This window comes from Lissotriton vulgaris, chromosome 4_1 (genome assembly GCF_964263255.1).
Source record: "Lissotriton vulgaris chromosome 4_1, aLisVul1.2, whole genome shotgun sequence".
In the NCBI taxonomy this organism is placed as follows: Eukaryota; Metazoa; Chordata; class Amphibia; order Caudata; family Salamandridae; genus Lissotriton; species Lissotriton vulgaris.
In genome coordinates, this window is record NC_141691.1 from 1,594,258,526 (window position 1) to 1,594,279,191 (window position 20,666).

The 20,666-nt window shown below is 43.9% G+C and overlaps 1 protein-coding gene across 1 annotated transcript in view; it reads right to left on the reverse strand.

The window, feature by feature from the left end:
• CPA6 (carboxypeptidase A6) overlaps nt 1-20,666 on the reverse strand; it is a 509,933-nt gene that overhangs the window by 71,500 nt on the left and 417,767 nt on the right. Inside the window, exons 7-8 of the mRNA XM_086918015.1 lie at nt 7,990-8,100; nt 3,771-3,861 (exon numbers count right to left, since the gene is read on the reverse strand). Coding sequence (XP_086774141.1) covers nt 3,771-3,861; nt 7,990-8,100 — 202 coding nt within the window. The remainder of the gene's footprint in view (nt 1-3,770; nt 3,862-7,989; nt 8,101-20,666) is intronic.

Below are 20,666 nucleotides of genomic sequence, written 5' to 3' on the forward strand. Positions count from 1 at the left end.
GGCCAGTGACAACAGGACTTTCTGGTACACTAATGAAACCACTAGCCTCTTGGTAGTTCCTGGTTCAGGATTTGCAGGCTCACAGTAAAGTGGGCCATCCCCCCAGTCAACATAGTATTTTCTAATCACACCTTTGCTTTCCTGTTCCTGGGCTTCCTTCCACAATTCCACCAGTGTAGGGCACAACTCCTGTGCCTTGAGGAAATCTTCCAGGTAGGGGCCCCAACAGCTAGCAAATCATGCTGCTATGGAAGTGACCCAGCATCCAGCAACTAGTCCGCTTCAGGAGCCTCATCCTCCTCTCTCTCTGGAACAGAAGTGATCACCGCCACAGCCATTGCCTTCCTGGAGTCTGCCTTTTCCTGCAAACTACCTTGTCTGAGTCTCTGCAAATCAGGAATTATCCCAGCCCCACTCTGAGACTGATGTGCAGCCTGTGCTCTGGTCTCCAATCCATAAATGCTTCTGGTCCTGACTCCAAGTCAGGGGCAATCAAATAATTTCTCAAGAGATATCCAGCATCTTTCTTTTTCCCTTACCCCGACATCAAGCATGGGGCCTTGACATTGAGCTCAATCTCAACCCTGGCAAGTTGGTTCTCCATGCCTTTTCCACTGACTACCAAGCCTGTATCCTTGGTAACAGGGAGTATCTCCTCAGGCATAAGCTACTTAATCTCAACCATAGTGTGGAAGACTCCAGTATCCCTTAGGGTGGGCACTTTCCTTGCATTGATACTAAGTTCTTGCACATCCCACATCATGTTAGAATGAATGTGCTTTAGAGCACCCAGGTCCCTCTCCGAAATGTCCATAGCTACTAGGTTGAGTGCAACTGGGATCTCTCTAATATCTTAACCCATGTGTAACATTCTGGCCACCACAGGTGTTGCTGTGTCAGGATTTTTCATCGGACAATTTTTCTTAAAGTGTCCCACCTGGTGCTACTTGAAACAAGTCACCACCTTGGACTTGGAAAATCTCCTTAGTCCTCCCTTTTTTTGACGCCCATCCTGGAAGCACCATTACCATTCCTATGTTTCCTGGCGCCCTCCTTGAGTTCCATGAGAATTACCCTGACTCGTACTCTCTGGTTTACTCTCAGTCTGTGGTGAGATCTCTCCCACTTTGGCTTAGAACCTACTAGTCATTTGTGAACCCTGTTAGCTAACCACCTGTCCGCCAAAACACTAAGCTTCTCTGGATCCCTCTGTCAAATCAGACAGGTATTGCCTAAGTGGGGAAGAGTAATCCTCCTTGAGTCGCTTCGTCTCAATCAACTGGTTAAAGGAATGAAAGTCTTTGACCTCCTTACCTCTTACCCACACATTCTAATAACACAATACACCATGCTTCCAAGTTTCAAAAAGAACACCATCTGCTGTCTTGCAGTCCCGGAATCCCTACAGGTATTGAGCTGGCTTCAGCCCAAACTACCTAATGAGAGCTTTATCCATGCGCTCGAAGAAGATCTGGTCTGCCACAGGCATTCTCCCAGTGGTGGTTGTCCCTTCCAGTGACATTTGTCCCATTAAGGCAGCTGCCTTGGACACCTCATTTAAGACTTGAGCCTTACAAGTGTCTTCAAAGTTCAGACACCATCCAAAATGCCCTGACCTTCCAACATAGTCATGCACAAGATCTTTTGGAACGTTGGCCATAACTTGGTCTGAACTGGATGTAGAGTTACGTATCCCAGTTGGAGTTGTCATTGTTACCATCCTACTTTTCTCTCGCTCAAGGGCTATCCTTTGTCTTTCCAGCAAGCTTTCCTTTCCCATCTGTTTCTCCTCCTACTCTCTGTTTCCCCTCCCTTTCTCTCTGTTTGTCCTCCCTCTCTTGCAATTTCTCTTCCTGGGCCCAATCCTCTCTCTCTTGCCTCGTCTCCTCTTATTCCTGATGAGTTTGTCTTAGCTTCTCCCTCTCGAACTCTCTGAATTTCTCATCTTCCTCAGCCTTAGGGTTCTGAAATACCAACTGTAAGCTCAGGGACTCTATTAGACTCAATCCACCTAGGGGATTTACTCCAGGAATTAGTGACAGTGGTGCCGTAGAAATTCGAGGTAGTGTACTCAAATACGGTATTCTATAAACTAAGGGTGGTGAGTGTCTTGGTGAAACTCTGTAAAATGCATTAGGGGATATACTAAACATGTGTCTGGGATAGATCTGTGCAAAGGGGATCCTAGAGCCTGAGTCTACAGCACTCTTTTCTTGGGTTCCTACCATGGTTCCCTCCCCAAGGTCAGGTACAGCTTCATCCCTTTCATCCATTATCTCAAGCTGGTCCCAAATGAAATTAACAAGGCCCCCTCTGCCCCAACTACTGGGAATCTTCACGCTAAGTCCCTACATAAATTCTTTAGTTGGGCACTCAGTGCAGGTCCATTACCATGCTGAGGACTATTCTGTCCCACCAATGGGGACCTAGATTTGTTTATCCTACGGGCCATAAACCACTCCTTAATTAACTTGCAACAGATTACAGAAGGATAATGAGAGAGTATTTGGCAAGACTGGCTGACAAGTTACAGTCTTTCCAGTATCTTATAGAATATTTTCAGGGAAAAAGGAAAGTATGCATTGATCTAATGTCTAGATTACCAATTGAGGGTGGTGATTGTGAGTGTGATCAGAAAAAGAGGTAAGTACTTTTTGTTCTGTTTTTTTAATGCATGGGTAGACACTTTAAATATAATGGGCCCGATTCACAGAACTAACTTAAGACAAAATCCTAAACTTACTACTTTTGGTATTCACAGAATGCATTTAGTATTAGTAAAGTTAGAATTTTGTCTTAAGTTTGTCTTAAGTCTGTCTTAAGTCTGTCTTAAGTTTGTCTTGAGTCTGCCTTAAGTCTGTCTTAAGTGTGTCTTAGACAAACTTAAGACAGACTTAAGACAAAATCCTAACTTTACTACTACTAAATGCCTTCTGTGAATACCAAAAGTAGTAAGTTTAGGATTTTGTCTTAAGTTAGTTCTGTGAATCGGGCCCAATAAGTCCAGAAGAATGAAAGAATTCATTTTCAAAGGATAAAGTTGTTAATTGTATGCTGAAATTGTTACATGAGTGGTCTTATAAGATTCTACTTGGGTAGGGCTCTTCAGCATATTTAAGCAGAGAAAATATTGGCTAATAAAATCTATCAGCTTGGTGCTTATCCAGTTGCACAGTTGTCATATCTGCCCTATCCATGATTCTGACTATCTACCACCTAGAGCAGGCCTCCAGGGATGTTAAACCAAGATTACAACAAAGTACAATTTATATGAATTCATATCAGTCCACCTGTTGTTTTTGATACACCTTCCTGATCTGCTAACGTTTCTAAAAAAGAATGCGGTTTTCCTTTAATCTCAGCCAATGATAATTACTCTGGACCGCATTCTAGTTCATCATTATTTTGCACACCATGCCACCTAAGTTTGGATCTAGCCATATTTAAATCAATCTTGACCCTGCTCCAAAAGGAACAACCCACCTCAAACTGGTTTGCAAAATAACAGCGATTAGGATGCAGCCGCGGGTAATTACTAGTTGTTGCGATTAATTCAAGCATTCCGTCCATCATTGTTTTGTATGCTTTCATGCAAATTTCTGATATTAGGCAAAATATCTCATTATTAATGAGTGGTAAGAGTTAAAGAGAGAGTGTGAGGTAAGGAACAGTTTGTTGGAAATGTGAATAAGTTGGGCATCACAAAGATGTTGTAAGTTAAATATATAGTCAATGAATGACATTCAATTTAAGACTCTTTTAAAACTTACCGCACCATTTCACTCTCCAGTTCCGGTTGGCATCCACTCCATAACAATGAAACCTAGAATGCTTAGACCTTGTTTTCCTCCAAAAGCGATCCTAATCAAAAACAAGCAAACACTGAAAATCATTTAAAACTACCTGATTCAAATCACACAACTGCAAATATGATATTTTGAGAGCCTAGAATATATGTAGATTGAAGTCAAATTGAGAAAAATAAGCCCAACAACATTGTTGTTATGGCACTGCATATTTTGTAATACTTAAAGATTACGATGATCCAGGTGTATTTCAACAGGGTACTGCGCCCCTAGTAACAAGACTTCTTTCATTGTGAGTATTTCTTTTTCAACAGCAGAGTCATTATTCTTTCAGGTAGACAAAGAACACTTGATGTTCAACAGAATCCTCTTCCTGTTTCTAAAGGGCAGCACCCATAGCCCTGTCAAAGACATTGGTCTCTACAATGAATGGTTGACAATGATTGTGATGGTGAAAAATGGGAATGGATACAAAAGCTTTCTTCAAGTCCTTAAAAGTCTCATTGACTATAGCTGTGGGTTTGCGAAAAAGAAATAACCACCTGCGCCTGGATACCCTCCAAAGGTGACTAGCAGCACTTTATGAATCTTTTTGATTGAGTGATTGATTGACTTTTTTCGCAAAACCACTGTGGATAACAGAATTCTTCACGGTCTCAGAGGTCACCCTGACCATCTCAAGTGGAGCATTCCCTTTTCTGAACTAATGGGAGCCGAAAAAAAATTCATCAGGAAGGATCTGTTTAAAAAGAACAAGGAAAGATCCTGCAGAGTTTTAAAAGAAAGAGGCTACCCCAGTTGGGAGTTGGAAAAGGCCAACAATAGGGTAAAGCTTAAGAACAAAAAACATACATTATTTGATCACAATATGGCAAGAGAAAAGGACGAGGAGAATGATGTGAGGTTTATCACCACCTATAACAAAGAATCCAAGGCTGTAACTAAAATACTGGGAAAGAATTGCGACTTATTATTATGTGATTCCATATTGGGAAACCTGATAGGGGAAAACCCCAAGAACACTTAACTAGAGAGGGAAATCTCTGAGGGAATATCTACTACACAGTGAGTATAGAAAAAAATCTTCCCCCAGTAAAGCAGGGTTAAAGGACTTTTGCCCATGTAAAGGTTGTAAAGCATACAAAAATAGCTGTGTCACTAAACAGTACCCAACATCGTATAGAAGGGCGAGCAAACCCATCACACAATTCCACATTCGTAATTCGAACAACGTGCACTATGTCCTCATGAGCCCTTTTGACAATCGTTATATGGGTAGCACCATCCATCCTGCCAAAAAAGGTGTCCATGAACACATGAGGGCAATAGATAATGATCAATACCACCCAGTCGTAATACTTTTCAATGAATTTTACTTTGATGGCAGAAATCTTCTCAGGTTCTATGTCATTGATCAGTTAAAAGTGAACCATAGAGGTGGCAACAGAGCACTCTTATTGAGGAGAAGGGAATCAAGATATGCAATGGATTTGGAGACCAAAGCTCCTGCAGGTCTCCACATAGAGGAGGAATTAAAAGTATATTTAGGAGATTAAGTATACAATGACTGTTTCTTTGTAGAACAGCTAGCATGTTTTTAACTGGTTTTAAAACTTTGCTTTTCTATTTTTGCACACAGGAGGTGAGGAAGGGACTCTCCTTCTTTGAAGGGAGAAGCGGTGGATAGATTTTGTGACATCCCCTAACCTTTTCTTTGAGATCCACAGATGAATTGTGCCGTGACACAGGTAAGATTCTTTTGGGTTTGAGATGTGTGGGGTAAATAGAAATGTTGAGAAGTTGTGGGTGCACAAAAAATGTAGGGTGTGATATTGTGTTTGATATTATGTCTGTTTTTGGAAATTATGAAATGTGGACGTCGATACCCAATATCGATCTGGAAGAGGCAGTATGTATGATTCATGTTTTATGGTACATCCTGACTGCTATTTGGCCCACTTGGGCATCATTTGATATGATGTTTGTTTTTCAAATACTAGGAAATGTGAGGAGATCTCCTTGCTCTATCAATGCTGAGCAACTTTGCATGATTTAAATTCTTTTGTACCGTTTGACTATTATATGGCCCATTTGAGGGCAAGTTTGAGAGCCGTTCTTCTCTTCGCACACAAACTTTTATTATTTTAGCAACTTATTAATGAATAATGAACTATGTTTGAGTAACCATGTATTTTAGAGTCCGGACACTGTACAATTAATTGAGCACTGGAGTATTATGTAAGGTGGATTTACCTAGTGACACAGACCTATAATGAACCCCCTTGTTACACATCGATCTACACTATTTGTTTTCTTTTACGCACTATGAGGCAATAGTGTTCTTATATTTACCCTCCTGTTACAATAGAAGCTCTTAGAGTCAGTCAGCCTGCACATTTCTCTGTATTTTTTACTGGATGTGCATGTTCTCAATATTTCAAAGAAATGACATGATAAAATATGACGCACATAGCTATGAGCAGTATGGTAGTTCACATTTTGTTTTTAGTATGTTTATGTAAATGCACTTTTCTAACCGGGGCCTGCACATGAACAAAGCAAAATCAAAGGCGGATGATGGACGGAGTGTTTAACATTGCAAGAACTCACCCCCAGTCAATTGATCTGGGTTTAATCCATCATCATTCTTTAACTCACTCCACCACCCCAGTTCAGACAAGGCCATATGCAAATCAGTCTGACCCTGTACCTCATGGCAAAAGTCCAGCCCGAACGGCCAAGCCATGTCTTCCCTGGACCGGAAACAAGCATCCTGGGACCAGATTTTGTCTAATCAGCAGTCATCAGCCAGGCTAGTTTGAATCCAGTGGCAGAGCGAGCAAGGGACCCACGTCTGGGCTAACCCTGCCAACTTAGTGCGAACAAAGCGAAACCAAAGGGGATGATGGATGGAGTGTTGGACATTGCAAGCAATCACCCCCGTCAACTGATCTGGGTTTAATCCATCATCATGCTTTAGCTCACTCTACCACCCCAGTTCAGACATGGCCATATGCAAATCAGTCTGACCCTGCGCCCAATGGGAACAGTCCAGCACAAACTGCCAGGCCCGGTCCTCCCTGGACTGGAAACAAGCATTTGAGGACCGGTTTTGGGATTCCAGGGCTCACTTCTGAATTAAGCACAGATGCAATTCGCAGAGTTTGCGAGTTGGGGCACCCTTGGGAGAAGGCCCATACAGGGCATTATTTTTGTTGCGAGTGCAATGCATCACCCCATTGTGATATTCTTTGCCTGACATGTTGATAATGTGTGCTAATTCTTAACAGCGAGTGTCTTTATAAAATGCATTTGAATATTGGCTTACACGGACATGGGAGATCTGTGGCAGCGGGAGGTATTTTTCTTCTCATTATAGGGCCCACATTGGAATTCTTTTTGTTCAAAGTACCATTGAACTATGGCGCGATTTAATGTTTCTTTGCCTTAACTTTCAAGCATGGCTTTGCCTGTCTTCCAATTACCGTGGTATGACGATGTAGATAATAAGGCAAAAACAAGGCGGCCGCCAACACTGAGGAAGGCGTACCACTGAAAGGCGTTTGTTTGTTGTCTGTTTCATTGTGCCGATAAATCCAAAGGGGGATATTTTCCCCCAGTGAGTGCTTGTGATTTTTTTACAGAGCGCTGGATATTATATATATATATATATATATATATATATATATATATATATATATAATATATATATATATATATATATATATAGTCGCCACAGTCCGCTATATCACACGAAAGATAGACGGCACTCAAAGTCTCTTCTCCAGGTGAAAAATTATTGGCAGACCCCCCTGCCCTCTCGACAAACGCGTTTCACCACTTGGGCTTCGTCGCCCATATATATGGCTGCTTTTGAGGTATGTAAAAGAAATGCTGTGGTAAGGTGGATCTCAAAGCGCTGGCTGCCAACCGAACTTTTGTCAGCCCTGCATTCAGTGTAACCAAGCGATAACCTGTTTAAAGAATTGCATAAAGACTTTTTTAGATTGAGTTATCGAGTTGCATCTGTATATGTTAAGGTGGCCTAAGCCAAATCCAAACCTAGAAACATTTTTGTAGGGCTAAATACTCTGCAGAGGGTGTCCCAGTTCAAATGCCTTGAAAGGTGAATTGTTTACTTGTTACGAGATGACTTTTCTGGCAGTATGTGAGGGCTACTTACATCAGTCCAGCTGTAATGATACCCGTCCACGTTAAACACCGGCATGATGTAGAAATACAGCTGGTTAAGCATCTGTTTCATGGCAGGGTCTCGCTGATATGTTTCAATTGCCTAAAAAAAAACACACACAAATTAGTTAACAGGACACAGAAATACAAAGGCATATTTTCAAATTTAACAAAGGTATTTTTATGTGAGTTCACAAATACTTCACATCCCCGCACTCCTAGGAAGATGGTTGCTTGTGTAGTCTTTCAAATGCAGCATTTTCTGTGATGTATTCCAGCCTGCGACAGACAGTGATTTTGGGGCTGACTCTCAAGCAGACCTGCCAACTCACACTGCCACCGTGTGACATACGATATAGGCTACCTTCACACGGTCACCTGTTGAGGAGCCGATATGACACAGTGGAGAGAGACCAGCTGAAAATCTCTTTTTAACCGTGGATTTCCATCTCGTTTTCTGAGGCTTTGAACTGCTGAGGTCCATAAAGGGGTGTGAAAACACCCCAGGACATCAGAAACAGACTCAGCAAGCTTTTCTTGTTTTTTAGGAGGACAGGGTTTGTTGGCTGGGTGCGGCAGGGCTCTTAGGTACTTTTCAGCACAAGGCCCCACCCCCTCTACGGCCTCACCCCTGCTACACGGTGACATTTATTTTAGGTTGGCAGGTCTATAACAAGGCCTTTTTCAGGCATATGTGAGACTTAAGCAGGGGCGTGGCTTGGCTCAGTAAGATTGGGGGGGTGTGAGCTTTATATTCTTTGAGAATCAGGCTGGCCTCCACCAAACCCCCTTGAAGACCTAATGTGTGAGTAGCTTGTTTTATACCTTGTTACTCACCGCCTCATGTCTGTTACTGCCCTGATCAAGCAAACTATTTGCTCCTCAATGCTGGCTGACACCGATCCCCAATCTCTGTCTCTGTCCTGCCTAACTGTCCTACGGTGAAATACTTGTTGCAAGATACCTAGCACCATGTACATTGCACTCTATCTGAGCTGCTCCTCTCTATATACCATTTCGCACTCAACCACCCACTGGTTCCTATTTTTCTTTACCTTATTATTGCCCTTCTTATTATTTGTAAACTTTTTGGGTGCTGTATTTTATACTGTCTTGATTTGATGCGACCCTCCTTAGTTTTGATATACGCTCATGATTATTCTACGCCAGCCTCCTAACCAGGTTCCTCTGTACCAGTCCTTGCTCTTCAATATGCATCTTTTTGTATTCCTTTGCTGTTTCTCCCTCCCTTGTTCATTTTTTTTTAAAATGTTCAATAAAATCTTCTGAAATAAAAAATAAATTTTTTTTACGACAAGCAGAGTGAATGAGAAGGGACTAAGGGGCAGTCGAAAGGCAGAGGAATGCGAATTAGTAGTGTACTAAGAGAGAAAATACAATATTTTGTTAAATAACCAATAATTTTGAGGACATGGGGCGGCCCTAGGCATGTGCAAGCTGTGCACCTGCACAGGGCTGCTAAACCCCAGGGGCCGCCAAGCCAATATATATCCTTAATATATTAATCCTCTGAGGATGGATTCATATTTGCGTGGCGACCCCTGGCAGGGATTTGGAGGCCTCCGGCTCTGTTCCACTTCCAAACACCCTGACCCCCTCCCCGCCTCTTTACTGGCCTCCGCGCTCCGCCCCGCCCGGACCCCCTCTTTCAGGGCCCCTTACCTACGCTCCCTGCCCAGGGCCGCCATGAGCCTAGAGCCGCCCCTGTGAGGACTTTCAAAACAGAGAGCGAGAGTGTGTGTTTTTTTCTGTGTGTATGTAAAAATGAGTGGCGAAATCTAACTACAACTCACAATACCCGATTGACAGCACCCGTACCCAACTATCTATCAGAAAATGCATTTATTAGGGGTGATGTAACACCCCAAACACCCTCCCTGAAGCTATGCCCCTGGACGTAAAACTGGAGAAGCTGAAATATGTGACTGCATAACATTTGCAAGATTTTCAAAGGCATTTGGTCCACAAATTAAATTCCAAATGGATGTACAAAACGGGTGTTCCAGGAGAGCGTGAGCGTATTGGCAAAGCACATGAATTACACAATTCGTGAGAATTCTCACTGTAGTAATGTGTTGGGCATGCACAAACCTTAGGACATACATTTATTAGGCTTATCTGAGTGCCTAACCTACACTTAAATGGAAATGCAGATGTGCCGAAGGGCACGAGTGCATGGAGTATGTTTAAGATGTATGTGGGGAGCACACCTGGAATATTTATTTACTCGGAAGAAAAGAATCGTTTTTTTGAAAAAGTATGATCATTCTTTATTTTTCCTATCCCTAAATGTGGAAATGTGCACGTTGGGCAAATATAAACGTGTAAGCTTAAGGGGACCTGTTTATATCGCCAATGTACATAAAATGTAATTTCATTTTATTACTTATGACGCACACTGCTATCAAGACACTTTGTGGCAATAAACATCCAGCACATAGCAAATAAACTCGGCTATAGTTCAGAGCAATCAGAAACTAAAAGACTGACCACCCCTAACATCCGCCACTGTAAGAGGCGGTTTTTTCGCCTCCTACGGAGTGATGAATCATTTTCCATCAATCTGAACTTCCGCGGGGGAGTGTTCCAGATACCTGGGGACAGGCAGCAGACAGGCCACCCGCCCACATGTCTGCCTTACCAGTGGACTGTCAGCTGGTCCATTTGACAATGCAATCAGCGGGCACTGATATAGGATTTTAACGGCTCGAGAGATCTCAGATTTTGAACATGTAAAGGATGGTACAGGTGGTACAAAGGGCTCTACATCGGAGGCTCTGCAGCTCCTGCCTGAGCCCTGGGATGCAGGCAGATTTCCAAAGGTTGTGCAGCACCCTTAACACAAAGTCCTTTATCATTTGATCCATGATTATAGGATATGCAGGCGTTCCCAAGTAGAGGCTAAAGGCTGCGCCAAATGCTGTGCCTGCTGCACTGTGTAGAAAGGGCACGTTTTCTCGATGTCAATCCGTTTGAGTCATTTGTGGCCCATCTCCTGGTTGACTGCTGTTAGGCATTTCCTCGTGTTTAATGCTGCCTTGTTTGCCAGCCACATAGTAAGCCGCGTTTGTTGACACATGACAGGACACAACAGCCAAAGACAGGATCAAAGATAACAGAGGCCAGACATAGACATTGAACAGCATCAGTGAAATATATTATCCCTGAGGCCTCCTGTGGAGCACCTCCAACTTTTCTGTCAACCAGTTCACCACTACCCCCTCATGCCTATGTCTTCCAGTCACTGCAGCATTAGGCAATGGCCGGCTGGATCAAATGCGGCAGAGAAACCCAACAGGATCACTCCCATTGCATCGCTCTTGTGCAGAACCTTCTTGATTTCGACCGAGGTGGTCCCCCCGTGTGGTCTGTGTGCCCTGCCCTGGACAAACACTAGTCTGCCAGGAGTCTAGGATATTGGTTGTCTCAAGATAGCTGGAAAGATGCCTATTGATCAAATGTCCCAACTGTTTCCACTATTGGGAAGGAGAGTATTTGGTTGATTGGTGTTAGGAACAGAGCGGTCGTGGCTGTACTTCTTGGTCAAGGGGGAAACGACCCCCTGCTTCATATCAGCTGAAACCACCACCCTGGTGGCGAGGCTACTATCAAAAAGAGTAGTTACTGCCACTTAAAGATCTGCAGGTTTACTCAGCACTGTCGTGAATTGAGAGTTTGAATGGGGACCTCAACTTCTACCAAAGTATTAGAAAACGTTTCCCACAGCAGGCCCATTCATGCTTTATAAATCATGTGGGCACTGCAGAGCAGCTTGATCTGTATTGTTGTAGTATATGTCACAGATCTTTGTGGGAGAAAATGCAGCAAGCTCATCACAAATTCTTGAGACCTTGTAAGCGTCTTGCTAGACATGGCGATTTATGAACACTTTTACACTGGCAAATACTTGGTTTGGCTCACTGTGAGCTCAACTGATTTTCTTGTGTACAAAGTTAGCCTTAGCCTGCCTTAACTCATTCTTATAATGTTTGATTTGTTTCTTACAGGCGGCTTTACCCGCCCCTAGTAGTTTCACCATTGGCTACTTTCTGCTTCGCTGGTTTGCAGTTTTGTCACTCCAAGAGCATCTGAAAACCTAATAGTCTCATGCATGTATTCAATGCAACGTATTAATTAATCACAAGATGTGCCTTTATTTACATGAATCTGTGACTCTGCCCCTTTGTCTTCACATGGTATCAAGCACAGCACTGTATAGAAACAAATATATCTCTTGTAAAGTAGGTCCACAGATGCACACACAGCCAAGATGAGCATCATAGCATCTAAAATATTAAAGTACAAACACCCCCTTATTTATAACCATCTTTATTGCATGTTCTCTCGTGCCAATATCGGCGTCTAAAGGTTTTAATGACTCTGATGGTTTAAGTAGATACCTTAGAACAGGGGTCTCCAACCTTTTCTTTAATAGGAGCTACTCATGTTCAGTGAAAATCTTCCCGAACTACTAATATCATTAGCGGTGTAGTAGTTACCACATCAGAAAAGATTACGTTAGTGGTCACTATATGCATGATGACCAGCCGTGATCACCTTCGTGCTTCTGGCGTGGTTCTTAGCATTTAATTTAAAAAAATGTGGAATGCCTCTACATGGGTAATGCCCTTAGCACAAAGTTAATGAAATGAGTTAGATTTTTATAACTCAAATATAAGATTTAATATATATATATATATATATATATATATATATATATATATATATATATATATATATATATATATATATATATATATATATATATATATATATATATATATATATATATATATATATATATATATATATATTGGAAACTCAACCATTTTTCTCTAAATATTGAATTCTTAAAATACACACAATCTAATTTCAAATACGTGCGTTTCAATTTTGGAATACATACATTTAATTCAACCAAGCAAAAGCTTCTAACTTAATTCACTGGGCGGCACATACAGGAGAGCTACTTAAAAGGTAGAGAGAGAGCCATACAGTAGCTCACTGGCTACTCGTTGGAGAAGCCTGCCTTAGAAGCTGATCAGTCATTTACCTTCTGTATCAGCAATGACTTATGCTCCTGTCTGTGCAGCTCTGTGGAAAGTGCTTTACTACCTCACTTGTGCGCAACAAGTGCTTACCTTGCGTTACAGCGGTAAACAATACTCCCCTTCGTGGCTGGCTTTCCAATTTGATACCAGCAGTTAATGTGTAACATTTATAAATATTTTAGCTCACAACCTGCTGTCAGCCCAAACAACATTCTGGAAAAGTAAAATGAAGAAATGCCTTGTTATTTTAAGATTAAATTGAGTGTGAGCCAGCATACTCACGAGGGTTCAGGCTGCATTCACAAAAAACAGATGCTGCTCGGCAGAAAGCAAGTTAGTAAACCCAATGTTGTTTTGAGAGACGGTGTTATCTTCTGATGGGAAGCAGACCAGAAAGAGGTATAGTCTAAACAACAGGGAAGGCACGAACACCAATGCAGCGGAAGGTGGAAAGACCCCACCTCTCATCTTCATCATGATGATGACGATTATTGCTATTATTATTATTAGTCTCACCTTATCAAGTGCTAAAACATAAAAGGAGCTTCTAAGAACTACTCAGGTGGTAAGCATCTCATAGAATTACAGCAATCAATCAATCAATCAGGGTTTGTAAAGCGCGGCTACTCACCTGTGAGGGTCTCAAGGCGCTGTGGGGTGGGGGGCCGCAGCGGATAAGTGCTTAGTTAATCTGAAGAGCCAGGTCTTGGCTCAATGATTAAAGCGGCAGACCCTGATGCAGAGGTCTAGCCGGGGACCAGGGTTCAATTCCCCGCCTCGGCGGGTCTTGGGCTCAAAATTCCACGGACCTGATAATTCTCGCCTCGGTGCCTATTCCAATCATGGGTCCCACTCTGCAAGTCTGGGCAATAGCTTGCTTAATCTCCACAACGGCCCCCACAACGCTAAGGATGCCTGGCCTCCACCTTGGGGGTGCCCAGGAGTGGACGCCTCACAGGGAAAACCAGGATGGGTTCCACAGCGGTATTTGTACAAGCGCCTTGAGACCCTTGCGGGTGAGTAGTGCGCTATACAAGTATCAATTTACAATTTACATTTTCATGAATTGCATCAGCGTTGGTGATTTCCTGAGGTGGATGGGTAGGGTGTACCATGTCTTGGAGACGAGGTAGCAGAAGGACATTCCTCCAGTTCTTGTCTTGTGGATTTGTGAGATGGTAGCCAGGGAAGGACGGGTGAAGCGGAGGTGTCCGTTGGTTATGTGGAATGTGAGGCAGAGATTCAGGTACAAGGGTCCGGTATTGTGATGGTCTTGTATGCATCGGTGAGGAGTTTGAAGGTTATTCTTCTGTTGACTGGGAGCCAGTGGAGGTTGTGGAGGTGTTGAGTGATGTGGCTGTGCCAGGGGATGTAGAGGATTAGTCTTGCTGCAGCATCCTGGACATTCTGGAGTCTTCAGAGGAGTTTCTGGGTGATGCTGGTGTAGAGTGTGTTGCCGTAGTCAAGTCTGCTGCTGATGAGGGCATGGGTGACTGTCTTCCTGGATTTCATGGGGATCCAGCTGAAGGTCTTTTAAAGTAGGCGGAGTGTGTTGAAGCGGACTGAGGAGACGGTGCATATCTGGTGATTGCATGTGAGTGAGGAGTCCAGTACGTAGCAGGAGTTTTGTGCATGGTTTGTGGGGGTAGGGGTCTTCCTAGAGCAGAGAGCCACCAAGACTCGTTCCAAGCGGAGGGGAGGCTCAGAGGATGAGGACTTCCCTCTTGTCCAAATTGAGTTTCAGGCAGCTGTCCTTCATCCAGGCCATGACTGCTTTCATTCCTCTGTGGAAGTTGTTCCTGGCGACAGTGGGTTCTTTGGTGAGGAGGAGGATGAGCTGGGTGTCGGCAGCGTAGGAGATAATGTTGAGGCCGTGGTTCCTGACAATGGCTGCGAGGGGGTCCATGTAGACGTTGAAGAGGGTGGGGCTGAGGGAGGAGCCCTGGGGTACTCCGCAGCTGATCTCTGTCTGTTTTGAGACGTATGTTGGGAGTATAACCCTTTGTGTTCCACCAGTGAAGAAGGATCGGCTCCAGTTGAGGGCCTTGTCTCAGATACCAGCATCATGGAGTCTTGTGGGTAGGGTGCATTGGGGGACAATGCTGAAGGCTGCCGAGAGGTCTAGTAGGACGAGGGCTGCAGTTTCACCCTAGTGGAGGAGGAAGTGGATGTCGTCAGTGGCGGCAGGGGGCAGACTCTGTGCTATGATTGCTTCAGAATCCGGATTGAGAGATGTCCAGGATGTGGTTGGCTTTGGTAACGTGGGCGAGCTGGGCGTTGATGGCTTTTTCTATGACTTTGGCTGGGAAGGGGAGCAGCGAGATGGGCCTAAAGTTCTTGAGGTCTGTCAGGTGCACTGAGGGTTTCTTCAGGAGGGGGTTGATCTAGGCGTGTTTTCAGTTGTTGGGGATGGTGGCGGTCTCGAGAGGGGCAGTTGATGGTTCGGCATAGCTTGGGTGCGATGGCTGAGGCGGTTCTGTGGAAGATGCAGTGCAGGCAGGGTCTGAAGGACCTCCGGAGTGGTTGCTGTTGTACGTGGCGAGTAGGGACCAGCTGTGCAGAGTCTGTCGGGGGGGTTCGTCATGGGTAGTGGTGGTTGCTGGCGTGGTGGGGTGGTCCTGGGTGTCGAAGATGTCCTAGATAGTCTTGATCTTGTGGTAGAAGAGGTACCAAGTCTGTTGCAAATGGTGTTGGGAGGGTGGGACATCTGTGGCCTCGCTATTTGGTTTGGTGAACTCCTTGATGATGCTGAAGAGTTCTTTGCTATTGTGTGCGGTGCTGGAAATTCTGTATTGGAGGGCCCGCTTCCTTGTGGTTTTGATAAGGTGGTGGTGTGTAGTGGTGGCTGCTTTGCAGGCGGAATGGGCTTCTGGGGTTTTATTGTTCCTCCATGTCTTCTCAAGCTGTTTACAGGTGTGCCTGGAATCTTGAAGCGCAGGGGTGAACCAGCTTGTTCTTGAGGTGTTGTTTGCCAGTGGCAAGGATGTTGATGCAGTTTGCGATCTATTGGTGGAGGTTGCGTGCTGTGGTGTTGACGTCTGAGGATATAGGTGGTGTTGTGTTGTTGAGGAAGGTGGCAGCTGACCATCTGTGACTCTGTTCCAACTTCTGTGGGGTAAACGGTGGGCGTGCTGGTGTGCAGTGGGTTTGTTGAAAAAGAAGTGATGCAGTGATGGTCAGTCCAGAGGAGTTCGGGGTGTGGTTGTAGTGCTGTTTCCTGCGGCGAAGACTGGGTCGAGTGTGTGTCCTGCTGTGTGCCTGGGAGAGGCGACTAGCTGTTTAGGTCCTACATTGGTGATGTTCTCAAGGAGGGAGAAGGAGTTGGGATCGTTTTGGTTGTCCAGGTGGAAGTTGAGGTCTCCGAGTAGGATGTAGTCAGTGCATGTGAGGGCCTGGGGTGCGATGAGGTCGACAATGAAGTTGGTTAAAGAGGCGTGGGGACAAGGTGGTCTGTAGACGAGGGTGCTGCAGAAGGTAGTTTTCAGGTTGGTCTGGATCTGGAAGTGGACGTGTTCCATGTGGGTTATTGGGTCATCTGAGTGGGTGGTCAGGCGGAGAGAGCTTTTGTGGCTGATGGTGATACCTCCTCCTGGCTGGATAGGATGGTCCTTGCAGATGATCTTGTAGCCGTTGGGGATGGCGGTGGCAATGTCTGGCGCTGAGCTGGAGTTCATCCAGGTTTCCGTCAGAAAGGCAATGTCATAGAGGAGGTCCAAGATCTCTGTGGCATGTTTGTGGAGGGATTATAAGCTGAGGAGGATACACTTGAGAGGCTTGGGTGGTTTGTGGGTTGGAAGGTCGGGTGAGGGAGCCGGGGTACAGAGGTGGGTGAAGGCGAGGCAGCAGTGAAGACAGGAGAGCAGTACAGATGTAATCAAAGCTAGCAACTGAATCACTATTGAACGGAGTAGATTGACCGTGAAACTGGTTTACTCTGATCATTGAGGGAAGTGCCAGGGATCATGTAAAACAGGTGGTCCTTCTCTTAGGATCAACACAATTGAAGGCAATGATGAAATGGTTATCAAAATTAAACTAGTGTTCACTATGGTTGTCAGGGGTCTTATAACCCAAAGTCCACAAAGGAACTTAAAACGGATGATCCAGCTATCTGAATTTTTTCAAGAATGTGGCTGGATAGAGTTTAAAGCTTACTGATATTTTATGGGTGGATTTCATTGAGAAATTTGATATTTGTATATTTGAAGAAACCTGGGCTACTGCCCCAGTATTCTGGTCAGGGCGTGCGACTTTTAGTGAGGAAACCAAAACGCCTGGTGTGGGATGACCGTTGAGTGGGCTGATTTAATGAGTAACTCAGATTGGATTGCAAGGCTACAAAATTAGACATCTGTTTGCCAGGTTTGCTAGGATTAGTCATTGGCTTTGGGAAAGGCTCCTATTTTACAATATTTACAATTGTACTTCCTCTAAATGAAATCACCCTTAGTAAGTAGCCTCGAGGAATGGTTGGATAAACACACTGCCATTAAGCATGGTAACAAATACGTCATATTGGGGGGAGAATTCAACGCCACTTTGAGATGATTGACAGTGTGACTATCCTGTCTGAACATGAAGACGAAATATGTGGACTTCCACCCCCAGCAACATCCCCATTGAGAAAAGGGACAGCCAAATCACTTCAATTAGCTGACCCGACTCTGTCCCATGGCCTCATGGCCTGTAATGGTTGTACGCACTCCAGTAGAAGTGGGGTGTACACATTTAAAAAGAGACGGCTAGTTTCAGGAAAATTGATTATGTTATAATAGACATAAGCTTATGGCCTACCCTTGTAGATATGAAAGTAATCGAAAGACATGGTAGTGACTATAACACACTTTCTTTGACAATGAAAGGGGACCATGTTTCTAATATGAGTGCCCTAAACCCAACCTCAGCATGTGATGCTGCTCTGATGGTCTCAAATATTCACCATTACGTAAAATGGGCAGCCATCCAGAGGAATCAAATAGCCATGGCAGGTATATATAAAACTACGGGCACCACGCAAGAACCTTAGGAATACATTCCCTCAGTGGTGATCCCAATTGGTCGTCTACTTTTTGACAACATCTAGGAGTTCTTTCTGAAGCAATTTAAAGCTAGAATATTGGGACCATAGTCTCATTATGACTTAAGGCAACATGTCACACCATCAATGCCCTAAACCTGGAAATGTGATTACTTCTGCTTTTTCTGTCCCCAACTACTATTTGCTAATAGCCTTGCATTCAGACTATTTTCTCCTTTTCTATTTCACTTTTTATATTCTTAGTATTGCTTGATGAGAACAGATGATGTCTTAAAGTGAGGCCCACATACTTAAGCCCTGAGGGTGTCATTCAGCACACTCCAAACCTTATCTCGCACACTCTGCCTTTTAATCCCCAACAGGTTTTAGTCACTAAGTAAAGCTCAATACTCATTTCCTCCTCTACAATCCCTTCTTTCCCTACATCCTCCCTTTAGGCCACAAGAGGAAGCTCCTTTTCTGGACAATAAATATATTTGCACTGTAATACGGGACAAGGAAGTGACTCAACAACTAAGAAGAGTTTTCATTAAGATTATTCAAGGCCTAAGATGGTGGAAGGTAGAGCTGCCCTCACAATGTCTTGGTAAAATCACAATACAATTGGGACAGGAAAGTGCGAACCATGAGACAAGGGGTGTACTCCAGGAGCGCCCGTTTACTGCCATAGCTTGTGTTGCCCTCAGCCCCTACCCCCATGGGACACACAGCTCAACCTCATTCACTAAAATAGTCCCAAAAGTGATCTTTCGGGGGATAAGAGAATTTCTCAAAGACCCAGGCTTGATTTGCTATTGTAATGCTGTACCTGTTCTGTGTGAAAGCAAAGCTTGTACTGCTGCTGCCCAATCCCTCATTTGATGTAAAAAAAACATTGTAGCTCACCTACACAGAATTTTAATAGAAATTTGACAGTTTAACAAGGAAAGAACGTAACTGTCAACATAAGGGTGTATGTCCCTTAACTCCTCCCACTCCTTCTATAGTGTGTTAGCTACCTGGGTTGTACTTTTTGTTGTGTAAGAGACCGTGGGGTATATTTACAAGCCCCTATCTCCACCACAATGTCAATTTTAGTGATGTTGTGGTGGCGATAGGGGCTTCGCCTTATTTACAAGGCAGTGTTAAGCCACTTAACGCGGCTTAACTCTGCTTTGTAAATAAGGCACCCTTCCACACTATACTTAGCGTGAAATGGGGGGGGGGCAATGGGTGTTGTGGTGGGTGTTCCACCACAACACCCATTGATTTTGCCGTTGCCCCCTATTTACAAGGGTGGTGTAAATAGGAGGCAGCGCCAACATTTATTTCTCCTCGTTTTTGCTGTTTTTATGTATGCTTCTTTGTGCCTTTTTTGTTTTAATGCTTGATGTAAATTAAAAAGTGAACCCCCACAAAAAAGTTAAGCAACGTTTACTTCTGGATTTAAGTGTAAAACAAGCAGTTTCTGAAATGGGGTAGCCAACTTTGTAAAATGTTATTTGACAAGGGTTCCATTTCATGTAAAACACCTTCACCCAGTTCTGATATTTTAACCAACAGTCCTTTAAATGAAAGTGTTAAAAGCAAAACTACAAGCTCCACAATGCATTTTACTGTTGGCTGAACAGCCAGGAATGGCTGATATATCATATGTCATAATGCCACTTGGTAGAGCTCCTGACTTTTGGCACTTTCTTCTTATAAGCAATCACCAGCTAAACAGCTCAGTGGGTGTGAGGGCAGAAATTGCCACCTTTCACATACAAAATTGAGATGAAGATGATGTAATGGCCAGAGATGCCAACTTTGGAACTGGGGAACCAGGTGCGAATCTCGGTGTCAGCTCAACATCCTGTGATTTTGTGCAAATTACGGAAACTTCCCTGTGCCTAAAAAAACAAATGTGTCCTTTTGTAATGTAACTGGTTCCCATTGACCTTGCTTTGACCCATTGCTGTCATGGGCACTATACCCAGCAACACAAGCGGCGCAGCGTTTTTATCGGCACAAGTGGGGTAATGCTGGGCGGTAGGAATTCTGTGGATTCCTGAGACCTCCAGAAGTTTCCATCACATAAATCTAAGGAAAATGCGTGATTTCAGGCAAAGTTTGAGGATTACAGGGCATTCTGGGTAAGAACACGTCAAGGGATCCATGTGAGGCACTCCACCTTGGACTCCACCAGGTGTCTAGTTTTCAAAAATGAGCAGGTTTGTAAGGTTTCCCTAAGTGCCGGCTGATCTAAGGCCCAGAATCCGCAGCAATCCACCTTGCTAGAAAATGACCAATTTTGAGTGGAAAAATGTGACATATCCATGTTAGGTTTTGGCTCTTTTCCTGTTGTGGGTACTAGACCTACCCATACAAGTGAGTTACCATTTTTTATGAGGAGACTCTGGGAAATGTTGGGTAAAAGGAAAGTTGTGGCTCCTGCAGATTCCAGATCACAGAAATGTGAGGAAAATATGTCTTTTAGTCAATGTTTGATATTTAAATAATTCTGGGTAACATAACCTGGTAAGAATTATGCAAGTCACCCTACCCTGGAATCGCCTAGGTGTCTAGTTTTAAAATATG